This window comes from Giraffa tippelskirchi, chromosome 8 (genome assembly GCF_054371585.1).
Source record: "Giraffa tippelskirchi isolate mGirTip1 chromosome 8, T2T-mGirTip1v1.2.pri, whole genome shotgun sequence".
NCBI classification, from domain to species: domain Eukaryota; kingdom Metazoa; phylum Chordata; class Mammalia; order Artiodactyla; family Giraffidae; genus Giraffa; species Giraffa tippelskirchi.
The window spans coordinates 115723138-115742428 of record NC_137282.1 but is presented as its reverse complement, the minus strand read 5'-3'; the positions used below and the strand labels follow the sequence as shown (position 1 = coordinate 115742428).

At 50.3% G+C, this 19291-nt stretch overlaps 1 protein-coding gene and 1 long non-coding RNA gene across 4 annotated transcripts in view; both read left to right on the top strand.

The window, feature by feature from the left end:
• The first annotated feature begins 10767 nt into the window (after positions 1 to 10767).
• The window catches only part of KCNIP1 (potassium voltage-gated channel interacting protein 1), a 406169-nt gene continuing 397645 nt past the window's right edge, over positions 10768 to 19291 (top strand). For 2 of the 3 annotated variants that reach the window (XM_081520779.1, XM_081520778.1), the window contains exon 1: positions 10768 to 11242. In XM_081520779.1, coding sequence (XP_081376905.1) covers positions 10990 to 11242 — 253 coding nt within the window. In that variant the 5' untranslated portion in view covers positions 10768 to 10989. The remainder of the gene's footprint in view (positions 11243 to 19291) is intronic. The other variant, XM_081520785.1, reaches the window with a different exon arrangement.
• Positions 13373 to 18120, top strand: LOC145517695 (uncharacterized). The gene is made up of 3 exons (XR_014062269.1): positions 13373 to 13456; positions 15736 to 15834; positions 17483 to 18120. It is a non-coding gene; the product is annotated as an uncharacterized LOC145517695 (long non-coding RNA).

Below are 19291 nucleotides of genomic sequence, written 5' to 3'. Positions count from 1 at the left end.
CCAATATGAAGATGAATCTTTCAAGAGACTCATTTAACTGGTAAATGCCGCCCTCCATGTTCCCTCCATCACTGTCTCTGGATGGGTTTCTAGAAGGACGGTTCTGACTTGTCGGTCGGCTCTGGTCACGTGATCTTTTCCCCTGTTTTCCTGGTGGGTGGTCTTAAGGCAGAAGGAACCTGGGTATCTGGTCTGGCTGTGGTCTTGTCAGGGTCAACCCCTCTATTCTCCATGAGTGGATCTGAGGGGACAGGACTATGACTGGTACAGGAGAGGGAGGCAGTCATAGAGGCAAAGGGTACTGGCCACCCAAGACTAATTACCTCTTTACTATTTCTGACACCCTCCTTGGTGCCATAGAGGATCTGGGTCATTTGTGACAATATATGAAGTAAAATATAAAATCAAGTGACCCAAAATCTGACAGTGTAGAATTTGGGTTAAAAACGCAGGCTCTCCACTCTCATTGAAGGAAGTGAAAGTGTTAGTCACTTAGTCGTGTATGACTCTCTGCCACCCTATGGACTGTAGCCCCCAGGCTCCTCTGTCCATGGACTTCTCCAGGCAAGAATACTGGAGTGTTGCCATTCCCTTCTCCAGGGAATCTTCCTGACCCAGGGATTGAACCCAGGTCTCCTGCATTTCAGGCAGATTCTTTACCATCTGGAGCCATTGTTTTTCTCTATCTATGCAGGACCCAGGAGTGACCAAGACTATTATGATTTCAACACTGAAAGTAGCTGCATTCCGGAAGTCCCTCAGTCCTCAGAAACCAGGACAGTTAGTCATCCCCTCCTGATTAACACCAGAATCGATTCCGATTATGCTCGTTTTAAAGATAAGGAAACAGAGGCTCAGGGAGTTGGAATAATTGGCTAAGTGCACACACCTAAAGAGCGATTATGGTGAGTTCAAGTCTCATGGGCTCCAAACCCATGTTACCCATGGGTGCTCTAAACTAGGCAAGATCCCTACTAGACCAAAATTTCTAGCAAGTTCTGGTGAATTTATTCAAAAGAGCTTGGCAGCTAGAGAACCCCAAGGAGAGGGAGCTTGTCTCTGAGAACAGTGGGGACATGGGGATCCTTCCTTGGCTTCCCTTGGCTCTGTGGATGGACCAGAAGAAAACAGACCTGGCCCTGTGTATGGAAGCTTGCAGACTGGTGGGACAGACATCAGGGGGATGCATATATCACACAGAGGTGGGAAAGGGAAAGTGCCCTAAAGGAAGATATAATCTGCTACCACCTAGCGAGAGAATCAGTGGTGGGAGGGGCGCTTTCCCAATAAAGTTGTTGGAGGGACCTCTGTGCAGAGATGACATTTGAGCAAAAAACCTGAATCAGATGAGAATGATTTTGTGTGAGTACCGTGTTCCAGGCCAAAGAAACACAGCGCAAACACTCTGAGTCTGAAACATACTTGGTCTGTGCAAGGAACAGCCAGGGAGCCAGTGAAGCTGGAAAGGAGTGGGAGAGGGAGAGGCTGGTGAGACCTTAACCCTGGACATTGCAAGGAGGCTACAGGAGGGTTTAGGGTGGAAGAAAGACACGACTGGGGGCTAGAGGTGGCAGAGATCCCCGGGCCCCCAACCCCAGCCTCTCAGCCACAGCAGCCATGTCTCCAAAGGCCCCAGGACCGTGGTCCCTCTGGCCAGATGGCTCATCAGGGCCATCGAAGTGGGGGGCACCACCCCCAGCCTTCCCCTAGGTCTCTGGCAGGGTAGCTCAGCTCCTCTGGTCCGTCTTCCCAAATCTCAGCATCACTTCAGGACCAGAGTCCTTCTGTCGGAGCATCGGAGTTCCCAGCAGTGCCCAGCACTGTACTGGGACCAGAGGGAGCGTGGAGTTTATTCGCTGTGCATGTCAGGCATGGGCTCAGAAAGCGCACAAGAGAGCCATGCTCCCTGTTCTCTGAGCCGCTTACATGCAAGGAGAGAGGCTGTCATTAAACAAATAGACAGACACACAAAGGAGTCCACATGTATATGCGAATCAATACAGTCGTGCATCCTAGGAGAGATGAGCTTGAAGAGAGAAACAGTGGTGGGGTCACCGAGAGCCTTGAAAGCACTGCTGAGCAGCGTGGGTGTGATTTTGAAGGCAGTGGGAAGTCATCAGTGGAATGTAAATGAGGGGCTGACTAAGCAGATTCACTGGGAGAAATGGGCCACTTGGAGAGATACTAAGGAAGCAGAAGTGACACGAACTGGCGACAGCTTGGATGGAGCTGGAACTGGCATGGAAAGAGGGGAAGCTTGAGTAGTGTCCGCCCAAATTGGGTGTCCACCAGGAACCTCAGGATGTGAACTTATTTGGAAATAGGGTCTTTGCAGATGTAATTAGTTAATTCAAGCTGGAGTCATACGGCTTGGGACTATTGACCAGTGACATTTGTCCTTATAAGAAGAGAAAACAGAGACACAGACACATGAAGAAGGACACGTGAAGATCAAGGCAGAGTTGAGGGGGATGTGTCTGCAAGCCGAGGACTGGTGGGCAATGTCGGCTGTCACCGGAAGCTGGGAGCGGGCAAGGAGCCTCAGGGAGGAACAATCCTGCCAATAGTACAGAGGGGAAAGAGGATGGGGAGAAATCAAGAGTGACTCCCACCCTTATGACTTCCATGTCCTGAGAGGCTATGATGTGATTTGCTGAGCTAAAGAATATAGGAAAAGCCGTCTGGGTTATTTGCAAAGAACAAGATCCAGTGGATCCAGGAAACAGGACAGGTATATTTTCATGGGAAAGTAAGAGTAAAGAAGAATCCAGAATCAGCTGCATCTAGGAACTGGAACCCCAGCCCCCAAGTCCGCACTTTGTGGAGTTGCGTCCTACTTTCCTGGACTCTGGGAGGCAGAGGGGAAGCAAGCGTGAGAGGTGATGAGCCTGACTCGCATGGCTCTGTGCGGTCAGCCTGGGGCAGCCAGGCCACACCCGGGATCTTCGGTATCTGACTGAAGCTAGCTCTTCTCTTTCCATGATTACACGAGACAGGGGCCCCAAGTCCAGCTGAGCATCGTGGGCAAGGGTGGAGGAGGCAGGGGAAGACAACACTGGGCAAGATGCATCAGTGGGGAAGCAGAGGGGTAGCATCTAGCGGCAACAGATGGAGAAGGGGCAACTTTGAGGATCCCCTTGGTCTCTTCCTGTCTTTTCCCTAGAAGCCCCTGCAGCTGCACACTCCCCTTTCTCACCAGTTCCGTTGCAAAACCGTGGTTCCTCCAGTCCGCCACCAGGCCCTGCAGACTTGCTGACACAAGAGACTCCAATGTGAGGGGTCCCTCCTTCAACACAAATGAGCCTGAGAGGCTTCCGGCCAACAACACTGAGGAATTTCCATCAACTCTTAGGCATCATTTTCTCATGATGAAAACAGGAAGAGGACAGATGTCCTGCTGAGAACGTGGAGCCTGGTAGCAACACTCTGAAGACCACTGCCGGAGTCCTGCTCCAGCTGGTCCAGGGGTTCCCTCAGGATGGACGGCGTCGGCGATACGAATGAGAAGACACAGCGAGTCTTAGCGCCTCCAAGTGTCTCCTGACTTTATTGTTTTCAAGACAGCTTTTATATTTTTAGTTGTACATAGAAACAAATGTAAAGTGTAAAGTCATGCCAAATCAAATCAATGGGTCAGCAGTTTTTGACCCTTATCGGAACCAGGACACTGTTTGTGTTTTTAGTTACAAAAAGTTTAAAGTTGTTTACATCATCTTCTGGCCTTGAGGCCTGCTAACATCTGGTGACTCTTTTATTGATAAGGGTTGATCAGCCAGGACACTGTTTCTAAAAGTTTTTTTGTATTAGGCACAGAAAGTACCAGGGTTACATTTTTTTTAAAGAATACAGGCACAGCAGATTATGACAAAGAAAGAATTCATAAACTCAGAGTTTCAAGGTAAAACCTGTTTTCTGTACTCTATCTTATGCCTTGAGCCTAACAGAGAAGAATGTGGTCCCATTAAGTCATGGCACAGCAAGCTGAAAGCACCAAGGTCAGTGCTTAGCAAAATCACCAGCTGAATTAACAATCGTCTTATTATTTGTATTAAAGCTAAACTTTTATTTATATAAATCTCTAACTATTATGCTTTCATTATAGAGGCTAAATACGTTAAGAGCAAAAACATAGTGAGTAAATATAGACTAAGTAACAGTTTCATAAAGCAATATCTCTTATATTTCCTAATAAGCCTTTCTTTTCTACAAAGGGCTCTGTGCCCATCGGGGCTTTTTGTGTGGAAGGTCTCAATGCTGTTTTGTTGTTAAGGAGCAGCCATGCACATTAGCTCCAAAGGCACAGGTATATTTATTAAGCAAACCAATATGCTAGCAAGAGGAATTTAGATTAGCATACTCTATATCTTAGATAATTTTATTAGGGTGCTATCGTTCAGGGGCCTGGTCGATTGAGGTTTCAGATTGATCTATTTTAGAAGAGAATCAGGAAAAGCCTTTTGCCTAAGTCACAGAAAACAAGAAGAGGTTTATTATAGCAAACATCAGAAAGACAGATATTATCTTTAAGGTGAGCGCTGCGGCAGCCTTCCGCGAACCCCTGAGGCCTGAGAAGCTCTACTCAGTCAGTCCTCTTCCTCATGACTCTGTCATGGGTGGGATCTCGTGAGCTGGCTCCCGGCAGACCACACTGGAGCAGAATGGACTTTTCTGAGCCTTGGAGGAAAGAAAAAGTCTGATTTAGTTCTAAGGAAATTGCCTTTCTCCCCCACCTGTGTAAGCCTGTATTTAAATGCTAATATTTTTGGCTTGCTGGGATGCTACATTTATTTTCTTCCTAAGCTGCAAGAAAAATCATTTATTTATGAGAATTCGAGCTCCTACCCTCTCTCCTGAGTTCCTCACTTTCATTTCCATCAACGAACTAGACATTTCTCTCCCCAGAACAAATGGATTCTGTAACCATTTCATTTCCCAAAACTCATCCTCTTTGTACATTTCCTGCTTCTATTTCTAGAAATACGTGTGGCTTTTGACTCCCTCCCATTGCCCAGACTCCAGTCAGTCACTAGTTCCATTGGCTCCACCTCCTCCCCTGGGGTGAGTCATCAAGTCTGCCTGAGACTCCACTTCCTCATCTGTAAAATGGGTACAATAAATCACACTACCAACATCATGAATTTGTGGCAAAACCCAGATAATCCAAATAGAACGCCCAGCACACAGAAGCAAGTGATTATGGATGATCCTGACCCCGGTGGACAATCTGCTATTTTCCTCTTAGGGGTTGTTCTGTTATGAGCTGTTCAATGACAGTCCTGCTGATTAGAGAAACATACACTGATCACTATTTGCTTTAGAGTATTTTCATGCTCTGAAATGCTCTACCTTATAAATTTGTTTGTTTATGGTCTAAGCACCCCTCCCCCACTCTACCTCAAAAGTGCGATTTCCACAAGGGAAGGGCTTTTGTCTTATTTGCTGGTGCATCCTCAATGCCTGGCACTTAGTGGGGTTCTAGAATTTTAGAAGGGAAGGTACCTAGACTGTGTCAACTGGCTACTGACCCCCAGCTTCCAGGCTCCCTTCCCTGCCCTGCTGCACAATGCTGGGCTGTGCTCTGCAAGCGGCAGGGGATGTTTATTCCTTCTAGTCTGCTCCTGCTCCTGTCCATGTCCCCAGGCAACAGTACTGCCCACTAGCAGTGGCAGCAGCTTCCAGCATCCAGTACACTTTTTCCAAACTCTCCCAGAATCAACCTCATAGCTGCCCTCAGAGATGCCAGCACCAGTCAGCTGGCACCCCTTCCTCAAAGGTCTGAGTCTCACCGTCACAGAGTACCTCCTCCAGGCTTCCAGGTCCTGAGGACCCCCGTGCTTTCTCTGGTCCCCTCTACCCCACCCAGCACTAGAGCAAAAGTTGCTTCCTGCAGTCACCACCTCTGGGGTTCCTCGCTGGCTCCCTTAGCCCTTCCTGTCCTCTGACACCTGCTGAACACGTCTTTACAGGAAATGCTTTCTGTTTAAATAGCTGGCGTGGCTTATGTCTCCTGGATGCTCTGTGACTGAATCTGTGCCTACTCTCTGCCTGCCTCCCACCCCCAAAACCCTGGTGGAGGGAATTCCCTCCAGGGTGAATGTCTCCATTCTGTCTCTATGATGCCTCCAGGGATGGGGACTTTATGATTTTAATGGAGAGCTGCTTTTTTCTTTTAATAATGAGGCAAACCATGTCTCCTTCACACTGCCAGTTGCTTTAATTTTGAACCCTGATGAGATACTAAGTAACTTTCTATGAATGTTAAAGTCAACTGGTCTTGACTCAGGATGTCTGTGTGACCATCCACAAGTTACTTTCCCTCTCTGGGCCCATTTCCTCACCTGTAGAATAGGAAAAGTAACAGAATTCTAAGGATCAGCTATGAGGAAAGTGAGTGTTTAGAGTAGTCGCCCCACATGTAGAAGGCACTCAATGAACCCTGCTGTCATCATTATAATTTGAGGACAGCCTTCCCACCCTTTAAAGAGCAGCATGTTTGTCGTGTCTCAGCCTTGCACTCAGAGAAGTCAGTGCACGTTCCGCGGCCCAGACGCCATCTGGAGCCACCGTCTGCCTCCCCTTCCCCTTGGAACTAGCCTGTGAAGATCCCATAAACAATTTCAGGTAGAGAGATAACTATCTTCCTGAGTTCCTTTGGCTAAGGCACATCTGTAGGGGGAGGCTGCCTAATTATAAACCTGCTGATGGTTTAATTTCCCTGATGCCATCTGATTTCCATGTGGCCTCTTCTGCTCCTTGTTTGCAGAATGGTGTGTTTTTCTTGAGCAGAGAAGGATCCTCTCTACACTCTCCCATCATGAATTCAATGTGGGCACAACCTGCCTTCCTTGGCTGGGGATGTGCTTTGCACACCAAACCCCTTCCCCATATTCCTGGGGATTTTGCTGTGTGGTGTTTTAGATGCTGCTGACCTTCTCTGGGCCTGAGTCATCTATCTAAGACTGAGGATTCAGATACTTGATGCCTTGCTGTGTTCAGAGAAGGATCTGAAATGCTTAGTGTTTGAGCTACTGCTAGGGGAAATTAAAATCGGAGCCTGGCTCCATGACTCCCAGTGGCCATGAAGCTTCACCTGCAGAGTGAGGGGCTGTTTCAGGAAGCAGGGCAGGAGTGATGCCACCACCAGCACGAGTGGCCGCAGTCGGAGCCTCAGGAGCGAACTTTGCCCCTAACAAAGTGGTTTATTATGCCAGAAGCTAAATTAGCCACATTGATTTCATGTGAATCTCCCTGCAACCTTCAGAGGTAAGACTTATTCTTCCCATTTTACAGAAGGAAAAACTGAGGCTCGTTGACTCACTTGATAATTGCTGAATTGCCGACCTTAGGATCTCATGTCTGTCTTTCTCCTTTGCACTTGCTGTTCCTCAGGCCTAATGGTTGGTTATTACCCCAGGGAGCTTTACATCTGGTTTGGAATCTCTTTTTAAATGTCATTTTAATACAGAGAAAGCTTCCTTGATGACACTGTAAAATAGGAGCATCCACTTGCTCAGCTTTCTTTTTCTTCGAAGCACTGTCTTGTATATACCCATGAGGGTTGACCATGTTCATCCTTCTACCACGTAAATGGGAACTTGGTAAGCCCAGGACTTGGTGTGTTTTGCCCATCGCTGTATGCTCAGTGCCCGGATCGAGGGCATGGTAACAGTATGTTTTCAGTATATATAGGTGTGGAATGAACAGGTGAATGATTAAATACTTGGTGCAAATATCCACCGACTTAACCATTACCTTTCTTGGAGGACATATGAGGTACTTGTTTATAAGATTGTCCTGATCTTCAAACAAGAGGTATGGTTGCTTCTTTCCTCCTGTGTGTTCAGTGGTTGGGGTTCCAGATTCCTGAGCTGAAGCTGGAGCCCCGATGTGACTCCCCGGACGTCTCATGTCCTTCCCAATTAGATGCTGCTGACACCCATCCAGGAGTCCCTGCTCCAGCAGGATTCCTGGTCAGCTTTCCAGCTGAAAGATCAAGTTCAGGGTCAGCTGCCATCAGTAAAGTCACAGGCTTTATTTTTTAATGGTTGGTTGGTTGATTTTTTTTTTTTTGTCTTCTCAGTTTTCAATGTCCTTCCCTTCTGTGGGATGGAAGAGAGAAGCACCTGGGCGTAGCTGAGAGTTCCATGTCCTCTGAAGTGAATTCTCCATCCCGAGGCCAGTACTCTCCTTGGCAAAGCAATCAGATGGGTGCCACATGCCCCATTAATCTCTCTCTAACCTCTCTTCTCTTCAGTGCCCAGGGGGTGCTGCCCTCAGCCAGCTCCTTGCCTACTAGATGCTGCTCCACCCCTTAGTTCTTTCCCCCTGCTTTTCCACACAAACCTGCCCTGCATCTCCATCTGATCTAAGGCTCTGCAAAATGAGCCAGATTCTTTGGATGAATGGTTCTCGAAAAGGGCTTCACATCTCATGGTGAATCTGCTCCACCAGTAGCTCTAGAAGGGCACCGACTGTGTGTGTTTAGCGCTCCTGGCTTGGTGTTTTCTGCATCCTAGGCCCTCAGTGCTTCCTGCATCCTGGCTGCTCAGACCTGCACTGCAGGCTGTGAGATCAGTAAGTACTGGATATGTGAGCAAGTGTACAGAAGACTAAGTGCCATTAATATCTCCAGATACCATATGCATTTTAGTTGGGACCTTCCTCACTTTAAGACACAGAGTGAATAACAAGGCAATTTCAAGTTCTATGACAAGTGGTCCCCAACTTTTTTGGCACCAGGGACCAGTTTCATGGAAGGCAATTTTTCCATAGACTGAGGGTCAGGGAGAATGGTTTCCAGATGATTCAAGTGCATTATATTTATTGTGAACTTCATTTCAATTACTCTCATATTGTGATATATGATGAAATAATTATGCAACTCACCATAATGCATAATCAGTGGGAGCCCTGAGCTTGTTTTCCTGCAACTTGTTTTCCTGGGGGTGATGGGACACAGTGGCAGCCACTCCCCAGCACTAGCATCACCGCCTCAGCTCCACCCCAGATCACCAGGCATCACATTCTCCTAAGGACCGTGCAACCTAGATCCCTCATGCACACAGTTCATAGTAGAGTTCATGTTTCCATGAGAATCTAATGCTACGGCTGATGTGACAGGAGGTGGAGCTTAGGCAGTAATGCCAGCAATGGGGAGAGGCTGTAAATACATATGAAACTTTGCTTGCTTGCCTACCGTTCACCTCCTGCTGTGCAAACTGGTTCCTGTCTAAGCCTGGGGGTTGGGAACCCCTGCTCCATGACATCAAATGCAGTGGGGTATTTTCCACCAAGGCTCTTTTCTGTAATGTGTATGATGCATACTGTGCCAGCAAGTCAGAGCACTTGGGTTTGGAGAAAGGTTCTGTGCTACTGGGCTGTCTCTGAAATTTGTTGGTGACTTCCCTGAGGGCTGAGGTTCATTTCAAGATTCACTTTCCCATGACTTGCAGGAGATGGGGAAGAAACTAGACATGGAGCTTGAGTTCTGGCGTATATGGCATTTTATCAGTGGGTGTTCTCCCTTCTCTGGCTCTTAAGTAATCTAGTCCTCTCAAACATCCCAGAGAAGCAGATAAGAGTCAAGCTATGGCGAGGAAGAGAAAGACATTCTCAAGGCGTGGCTTAGTTCAACTTTGCTGCTGCTGCTGCTGCTAAGTCGCTTCAGTCGTGTCCGACTCTGTGCGACCCCATAGACGGCAGCCCACCAGGCTCCGCCGTCCCTGGGATTCTCCAGGCAAGAACACTGGAGTGGGTTGCCATTTCCTTCTCCAGTGCATGAAAGGGAAAAGTGAAAGTGAAGTTGCTCAGTCGTGTCTGACTCTTAGCGACCCCATGGACTGCAGCCTACCAGGCTCCTCCGTCCATGGGATTTTCCAGGCAAGAGTACTGGAGTGGGGTGCCATAGTTCAACTCTAGGTAGATTTCATATCTGCTATTCAAATGAAACCACAGTGCATTGGTGGGTGGTACCCATGGTGGTGGCCCCTGGGAACCCTTTAAATAACCAAGGAAATTAAAGTGGGGGTGTCATGGGGAAGGTTTATGCCATGTCTAGAGGGTAGGATGAGATGTCCCCTTATGGTCTGTTCAATCCACACAGTCTATGGTACTGAACAACCAGACTTCTTGTTAAACCATAGTTGGAGTTCACATTTGCCAACTACCTTGCAGTTTTACTTCTAAGAGTATTGTACTATAGTCGAATTGTTTGAATTTCAGTCATTCTTCTATGCATCTCTGAGGAATAATTTCTTCATCCAGAAAAGCCCTATTTGCACTCCTCTGCTATCCTGATGAGAGAGGACAGCCTCTTACCTGCCCTGCAGGGGTGGGAGCTGGAGCTGGACAGCAGACTTTGAGTGGGTGTGTGTTGGGGTGTCGGTGAAGAGGCAGCTGGAGCTAGGAGGCAGCAAAGGCACTGACTTTCCAAGTCACAGAGGCTGACAGCCCCTGCTGCTGCTGCCAGGGAACTACACAGTCCAGCTCCCTCGGGGCTCCCCACTTGGCCTGACTTCTCCGAGATGCAAACCAGGCCACTCAGAGGCTGCCTGCAAACTTTCCACTGAGCGCAAAGCAGCGATCTCCCGCTCTGGGGGGAGTCTTCCCAGGTCCCAATCAGGCACAGCTCAGAGAATTGATCTATTAGATTAACCAGGAAGGAAAGAGCGGTAGAGCGAGCCGGGAGGCTGTGGAGCGGAGCGTTTTTGCGTAGCAGTCCCCTCCCTTCTGACTTGGGTATTAATTGCTACATTACCACTGCCATGTAAGAAAGACAGTCAGCAAAGCCTGAGAGAGCTCCAGCTCCTCCCTCCCTGCTCTGTTCAGCTTCCCTCTCCTCCTCCATCCCCTGGCAGCGCCCGGTGCCCTGGCGGTGCTGGCCCAGCCTGGCATCTGGAGGTCCTCCCGTGTCGAGGACTTGGGGGGACAGCGGGAGGGGCTTGGGGGGAGGAAGGAAGGAACAGATACTGTGCCCTGTGGGCTATCTGGATGCAGAAGCCGGACTCACTGCAGAGGCAGCTGTGCTGTTCCTGGAGCCTCGGGGGTGCATCCATCTCTCAGGATTCAACCAGGCAGGCTCCAAGTTCCAGGGCACGCAAGGTGGGTGCCTCCCTTCTGGGCGCTGACAACACAACCTGCCTTTCCTCTGCCACCATGAGCGGCTGCTCCAAAAGATGCAAGCTTGGGTTCGTGAAATTTGCCCAGACCATCTTTAAGCTCATCACGGGGACCCTCAGCAAAGGTAGGGAGTCTGGCCTTGACCCGCGTTTTCTATCTTGGTGTGGTCTGGCCGGTTTGAGTGCCTTGGAGCAGTAAGCGTGGCATTTCGGTGCACCTGGGTCTCCGAGCAAGCTGGAGGAGAAACTGGTGGCTGGGTTTCGGGGTTGCTGACAACCTGGGTCCTGGCTCTGAGCAGGCGGGCACCAGGCCAGGGAGCTCAGCGGCTGTAATTGCCCGGAACTTTGGAAATGGATTTGGTGGTGTGTGGCTGATTGGTTACAGGCAGGCAGAGGGACAGAACCCTTCCCAGAGCACTGGAAACGGCTTAGAATGACTAGAGTTTCAAGAAGTTATCCACAGAGAAGTGTTGTGTCTTGTTGATAAAAGAGAGATTTGATGTGGTGGGCTGTGAGTAATTCTGCAGATCAGGGACGCTGGAGGGAGCCAGCAGGAGTGGCTACGAGGCTGGAATCCATGGTGCACTGGTGAATAGAGGATCTATATTAGCTCTGGGTCTGATGTGCCCAGAGCTTTCTCCTCTTGGGTTCCAGGGTCTTGCGTTTCTGGGGCTTCGTTCATCATTTCTTTGCAGTTTGGGATCCCTTGTCCTTCTGCGTCTCCTACCTAAGCCCATGCCCTAAGAACCGGGGTGGCAGGGAGCTTTCAGGTCTGACTGCCCAGGTAGCCCACGAAGGGTGCTTGTGGACCAGAATTAGGGCTCTGTGTGTGCTATTCAGCCTCAGGACACAGAGGGGTGGCTAACTTCTCTGGGGCATCCCTGTGTCTGGGCCCCTTGTGGCACTCTGTACCAGGGAGTGTGAGGCACTCAGAGACACACTGGCAAACTTTCTGGAGATAAAATTTGAAGAGAGAGCAGCAGCGTGATGGGATTGCACTGGCTGAAAAAATGTCTTTAAATATTCATGCCCTTTGTTCAGGAGGAAAGAGTCTTTGGGGAAGCAGCAGACAGGGTATTTGGAGAAGGAGTGAGGCCCACAAGCCCTTGCTGGGGATTTTTGAAAACGACAGTGAGAGAAGGTAAGGCTCTGTGTGAGCCTCTCTAATGACCTGGGTCAAGGCTGCCGGGCAGGTCCAGCCTGGTGACATGGTAAGGTGGGTATAGAAGGGGGGATGGTGAGATTCTGCTTATTTCTTTTCTCTGTTCCTTTCATCGCTCCTGTTCTGTCCCCCACTGCACTTGTGAAACAGGTTGCTGCCCCTCCTGGAACCCCAGGTGGAATGAAAACTCAAAACTGAGAGTCAGCTGCCAAGCAGGATTACTAGGGGCTCCCAGTAGGGTGGACTGAGGTGAGGGGAGAGAGCAGAGGGCTTAGAGGATTACGCAGTGCGACTCCCCACTCAACCCTCTGACACAAATGGAGTGTTTTCTTCTCACATCAGCAATTCTGGGTCTTGGGGGTAATGCGTGGTGTGCAGCATCCTATCCCAGTCCCTACTTTCCAGAACGCAATGCAAAGAGCTTTGGCCTGGACTTAGGAAGCCTAGGTCTCAACTCCAGCTTTGTTCCTTATACAAGTCCCAGCCTCTTTGAGCCTCAGTTTCCTCATCTGTAAAACGAACCTAACCCATCTACCTCCCAGCCTTGTTGCAAGGATCCAGGGAAGCTGAGACATGGGCTCGCTTTACGGGGTATGTTGCAGTGACCCCACGTGAAGGAGCGGCCAAGGACTGAGATGGACGTGGGCCTGGAGGAGGGACCCAGATATCCCCTCTGCCTGTCCAGGGCCACATTCTCCCATGTATCTGACTTCAGGCGGGTCTGTACACTCTAGGCAGCATCAGAGCAGGGAGAGATCTCAGAAGGACTTAACGCGGCAAGTGGGGGCGAGTGTGAGCAGGTGAGGCCAGTCGGGGAGAGAGAGGGTGTGCAAAATGGTATGTGTGTAAGAGAGAGGGTGGATGGCTATTTGAATACATGAGAGTAAAGATATTTTCATCTGCATATTTACCTATAATCATTCATTTAACATTTATTGAGCACCTACTCTGCGCCACACGCATTAGACATGGATGAATAAGACTCAGGCCCTTTGTCAAGAAACGTGCACTCCGGTGGGGACACAGACCAAAGACACAGACACCACGGGGACATCACGCTGCTGCTGAGACGGAGGGAGGCATCAGAGAAGAGACGCCGGGCAGATGAAGAGGCTCCTCCAAAGGCGGCATCTCAACTAAGTCCAGAAGGTGCATCGGGGCTGGGCAACAGAATGAGGTTAGCATTTGCAGAGGGAGCTCATTGAAGCCTCAGCCTCTGCAGAGCATCCAGCCGGTGGGTCAGGATGGCCCCCTCTCTCCACTCAGAATCCCAGAGACTCAGGTCTGTGTGACACAGAAAGGGCTCCTCGGGGACCGGTGCTGGGGCCAAGTGGCCCCCTGGACTTCACCAGACCCACTTTGGTGCCAAGTTTCTGCAGACCCACGTGCGAGGTGACACGGCGGGCACCAGGGCAGGACGCTGCTCCTGGCTCTGCAGAGAGTTCTGAGTGTTTGCACAGCCCTGGCTCTGCGCCAGGCACATGCTGGGAAACCAGCGTTCTGCCAAACCCAGGTGTTCGGTAAATATTTTAAAAATAAATGACCAAGACAGCAGGGCCAAGCCTAGAGCAGGGGAGTGGAGAAAGATCTTTTTAATGTATAGACCAGCCCTATGTGAATTTAGATTAGCTCCTATGTGGACACTTGATTTTGCATAATGATTTCTGATTTTCATTGTGATTTCACTTATTCGTTATTCGTTGCACTGAGCCCTAGATTTGCAATAATCCAACCTTTAGAAGAATTTCTTTTTGCTCTTGTGGCAACTGAGGAATGTCAAGACTCCCAGGTACCTCCAGCTGGTCCCCGGGGGCAGCTTACTGTTTTGGCCTGCCTTGGGAATAACTGGAGAGCAGGGAGAGCCCACGACTGCCTGTGTCCTGGTCACCTCCCTCCGATGCCATCCCTCCCCTGTCCCATTGATCTCAGTGGCCAGGGGCCTAGATTTCTCATGGGTGCCCTTTCCAGGTGTGAACAGATCAGGTCCTCCTCCTTGACTTCGATCTTTTCCTTCATAGCTTTGATCACAGTATGTGATCTGTCTTTTCTTTTAGGAACACATTAGCTGAAGGCTGTCTCCTCACTCACTTAAGCTCTATGAGGGCAGGGGCCAGGTGCATTTTTACCCACCACTGTGGCCAGTTAGGCATCCAGGGCCCAGCCCAGAGTGAGTACACCACCAGTAGGACTAAATGAGTGAAGCCGCGCTACACGGCACCCTGAGATGATGCTTGGGGTAGCCTGGGTTTCTAGGAAGCACTGTGCACCCATCTGTCCCAGAGGTGCTCAGTCTACGGCCAGAGGGTAAGCCTCCAGCCAGACAAATCATTCAGAACCTCACCTGAGCTTCTCTGTGTCTTGGGAAGGGCATTTCAATTGTCAAAAGAAGGGCAGTTGTGTGTGAGTTGTGGGAAAGTGTTCTGGCACCCTCACTTCTGTCCTTCCGGCTCCACTTTGACTTGCTTTACATACTGCATTTTATTGAAATTTAACAGACATCTTCTTACTTAAAAAAAAAAAAAAAGTTTGAAAGCCAGTTATGCAGTGGAAAAGGCAATTTGATGCCAGACTAGTACATCTTGGGCTTTCTGCTGGGGAGCCTCGTACCTCTCTCTGGCCTCAGTTACCTACTCTGTGAAGTGGAATCATAAGTGTCCTCCTTATGAGATTACACAAGATTGTATGCCTAAAGCTTCCTGCACAACAGATTTCCTGGAAATGTTCCGTGTGCTGCCGCAGTGGTTAACCGGTACTCTCAGGGCTGTGAGCATCTGAGGGCAGGGACGTCTCACTTCCTGCTTCTTTCTTGAGGCCCTGACACAGTCTCTGAGAGCAACTTCTCTAGTCTCTCGAATCTTTGCTACTTCCCTTCTCCTGAGCTTTCTCTCCTGCGGCCCCACCCAGTGCTGAGACTGACATTTCTTACACCTGACTCTCTGATCAGGAGCCAGGAGTGTGCCTCCCAGAGCCAGGCCCTCCCCTGCTCTAAGGAAGAACCTAGCAGAAGCCCAGCTCCTGGCTGGGAGGTTCCCGGGGGAACCTGCGTCCTCCTCTTCCTGTGCAGCCGGCCCTCAGGTCCCGCTCAGAGACTCCAGGACTCGGAGGCAGAAGCTGGAGGTCGTGCAGGCTCCCCTCTGGCTGGGGAGGTTTAAGCCCATTTCCTTCTGCATTTTGGGAACCCATTTGTCACCCCAGAGGCAGATGGCAAAGGCAAAGCAAAGCAGGAGGCAGGAATCCAATCCAGGAGAGCTTCAGTTGTCCTGACCACCCGCGTGGCTGTGGGGTCAAAAGCGGGGCGGTGCTGATCTTGTAAGATTTATCTCAAGGACTTTGACCTGGAGCCCCAACTCCCCCTCCTGCCCCGGCCCGGGTCACTTCTGTGTGCACTGCAGGAGCTCAGCTTCAGACCCACTGGAGACAAGCTGTGCCTCTTGCCGCCTCTTCGCTGCTGTTCAGGAGCCTCAAGAAACCAACCTTGAACTTGGGGAGGACTCTGCCCTCGGGCAGGCTGGGCTGGAGTCCCAATCCTGCGGTCCACCAGCTGTGTGAGTTTGGGTGAGTTGCAAAACCTCTCCAAACCAAAGTTCCTCCTGCTTCACTGGAGATGATAGTGATATCAACCATGAAAGGCTGTTTTCTCATTTAACAAGGATAATACAAGTCACAGGCTGGCAGCTTGCAGGGAAGGGGTGACCCTGCACTTGTAGGGAGTTGAGAGCAAGTCCCTCCTGACGCTGGAAGTAGTCATTGCGATCATTTCAAACCATTTTCACAATTTTAGGGAAACTGACCTTTAGCTGAGCCAAGTGGCCTAGCTGGCAATGAGTAGCAGGGCTGGAATTAGAAGCCGGGTTCTAGTGGAGTCAAGACCAGGTGCTTCCCTGTCCCCGGGGCTGAGGAAGATGCCTCTGCAGGCATTGCTGCCCACCTTGTGACCAGGAGAGTTCCCCCAGCTTCTCATTAATTTTGTAGGTGTGTTTGTCAGCAATGATTGTACCTGCTGGATCAATTCAGGGCAGCCACCTGTCTTGCAAGGAGTTGGGACAAATTCCATAATGTAGCATGGCCTGGATTAAGGAACACTGATGGGTAAAGGGAACACCCCCATAGGCCAAGGTCAGCAAGACAGATGCTTGTGTGCTCACCTGGCCTTGGCCAAGGTCAGCAAGATAGATGCTTGTGTGCTCACCTGGCCTTGCTATCATCTCTGGGGTCTGGGCACCTACTGGATGGTGAGCCAACTCTGCACCCACGAGGGGCACTCCTTCACCGTTCTCCATACTTAGAAGGCAAGTGTGAGATGTGGTCATGCCAGTGGAGAAACACACAAGTTTTAGGTCATCAGACAGACTAGAATAGAGACATCGACTCTTTACTAGAATTATCTAGGAAAGCAATGGCCTTGACTCTGGGGATCCTGGAGCCTGTGAGATGTGACAGTGCCCTCTGTCAAAAGGGGGATACACCTGCCTCCTGAGAAGCTCAACTTGTGTGCACCCATCTTTGCTGGGGAAATTAAGGTGCCCACCACCCCTGGTCCTAGCTAGCTTGCTGTCCCAGCCATGCAGGTAAGCACTGAGTCCATGTGAGCACAACCTCTTCCCTGCTTGCAACTGGCAACCTCTGAGCATTCGTACCTTGTCAGCAGCAGAAAGCTCCATCATTCTGGTCCATTCCTGCCTCCTCAGTCCCAAGCCAGAGCCTGCCAGGGCTTGCTGTGGCCCTCCCGTGTGCAGTAGCCCTCATCCCAGCCTACGGGTCTCTTATCCTTGTCCCTCTGTGGCGGACCCATCGCTCCCTGACTCATTTTGCTGGCCAGGTGCTCTCCACAGGGGTTGGGACTCTGGGGTCACCTTAGTCCCAGAGCAGAGCAGACAGGAAGGTGGGACCTCCTCCCCCTGCCAAGGCTGTCCCTCTCTGGGCCCCCAGGCCTCCATTCCAGATGACACTGATATCATGCAGGAAGAATTTGTTCAAGGCTTCTTATCTCAGCCCTGCTGCACAGACATCCTATTAACTTTAAGACCACGGGGGAGCACCTAGTTTGTTCCAAATTAAAAGTAGCTGGAAATGGGCCCCTCTGGCAGGTGTGAGGCCTGCAACACAAAGACACAGCAGCTCGAATCAGGTCTTACTCAGTGTTGGGAGCTCCGGAGGTCCCTGGCCACGCCAGTGTGACCCTCACTTTCCCCTTGCTTCTTAGGCTGCAGAATCTTCCCTGGATTACCTCTCTCACCAGACTGCAAGTCCCACGTCCCAGAGAACTGATGGTTCGTGAGAACAGACGTGGTCTGGTGAAGCAGCCACAGAGGGCAGGAAGACGCAGGGGGAGCAAGAGCACAGCTGTGGAGCCAGGCAGCCCCGGCTGCAGACCCTGCCACTTCCTGGCGGGGTAGCCCAGGGTGAGCCACGTCCTACCTTGAGCCTGTGACACACGCAGTACCAAGCAAATAACAGCTGCCCAGGAAAAGTCGCATTCTCACCCTTCTCTCCTTTTCATGGGATTGGACCTTGGACTTGTAGCTGGAAGCAAGGAGGCAGAGGCCAAAGAAACAAGCTATGAGTCAAGGCTTCTTCTGGCTTGTGTCTAGATGCACCGCTCCTCCAAAGTTGCCACCTCCACCCTCAGCCACTTTCAGTTACATCTTTGTAAACAAGAATTTGTCCACAGCTGAAATTATCCTTTTTATTCAGGGGTTTTATGTTTGTATTAACCGTTCCCTTGCCCCTGTGAGAACAGGCACAGTCGCTGCATGGGGCTTATTGGTGATGCCTCGAGCTGTGGATGGATGTTGAATAAATGATGACCGACCGCTTTCCCTGCCCAGCAACCGCAGAAAATTGTGATTGGAGTCCTTTTCTGAGGCCTGGGCTTTGTTAGGCTAGTTTGGAAGCCTCCCATGCCCCATCTTCCTGTTCTGAATCTCTGTGCAGGAAGCTGATAGAAGTCACCAGCCACAGTGACCCTGATGAGATGAAGGGTCAGTGCAAGCAAGACCAAGGGCCTGGCCACTCCTCCACCCAGGTTCTTGCATGCTCTGTGGGATTGCCCTTGCTGCCCGTCCACTGAGCCTGGCCAGATGCACAGAGGGGAGGTCACACAGGCTCCCCAGGCCAGCTGGATGCAGTGGAAGCCAGGACTCCAGGAAAAGACATCAGTGAAGATGTTTATCACCGCCATCAACCCCCTCCCTGTACTCTCCACAAGAAAGCCTTCTTCCTGTTGGGATGATGGCAGGAGGGCCATGAATGCAAAACCATCCATGGTCCTCTCTTCCTAAAGCCATCGAGTTCCATCTTGAGATCTTAGAGCTACAAAGAGCAGCTGATTGGGAGCTGGGCCTGGGTTTGATTCCAGATCCTTCCCTTCTTTGGGCCTCAGTGTCTCATCACTAAAATGAGGGAGTGGCTGGTTTCAAAGGTCCCTTCCAGTTTTAGAATTTTAAGATTTCATAGCAATCCTTGTAACACTATGCATGGCATCTGCTCTATGCCTGACATTGCTGTGAGCACTGCACACAGTTTTATTTTATACACACGAGAACCCTAGGAGGTGGAGAGCTCGCAGTCACCCTCTGTATGGCTGAGAAGTTCTGGGCTTCAGGAGGGGAAGGGCCTGGCTCCAGGTGCCACAGCCAGCTTGGAACACAGCCAGAATTGGAAATCAGGCTGTCTGCCTCCAAGTTCCGGTTTTACTCCCTACATGACACTCCCTTCATTTCTGAAGCTCAGATCTGGTGCAGGAAAGTAATTAAGACAAAACTGGTTCTTCCCAGCTTAACAAAGAGGTGACACAAGGTTTCAAAGCCTCCATTCTGACAGAAGCAGCACAACTCTGCAGATTTCCCCTGAGATCTGTGACCCACCCCAAATCCTCATGCACAGATCCCCCTTCCCCAGCCCAACCACAAAAAATATGGGAGAACTAGCCCAGTAGCTGAGATTGCACAGAGAGGGAAGAAAAGAAATGCCACCCAGCAAGCATGCCTGTTGTAATTCCAGCCCAGCCAAT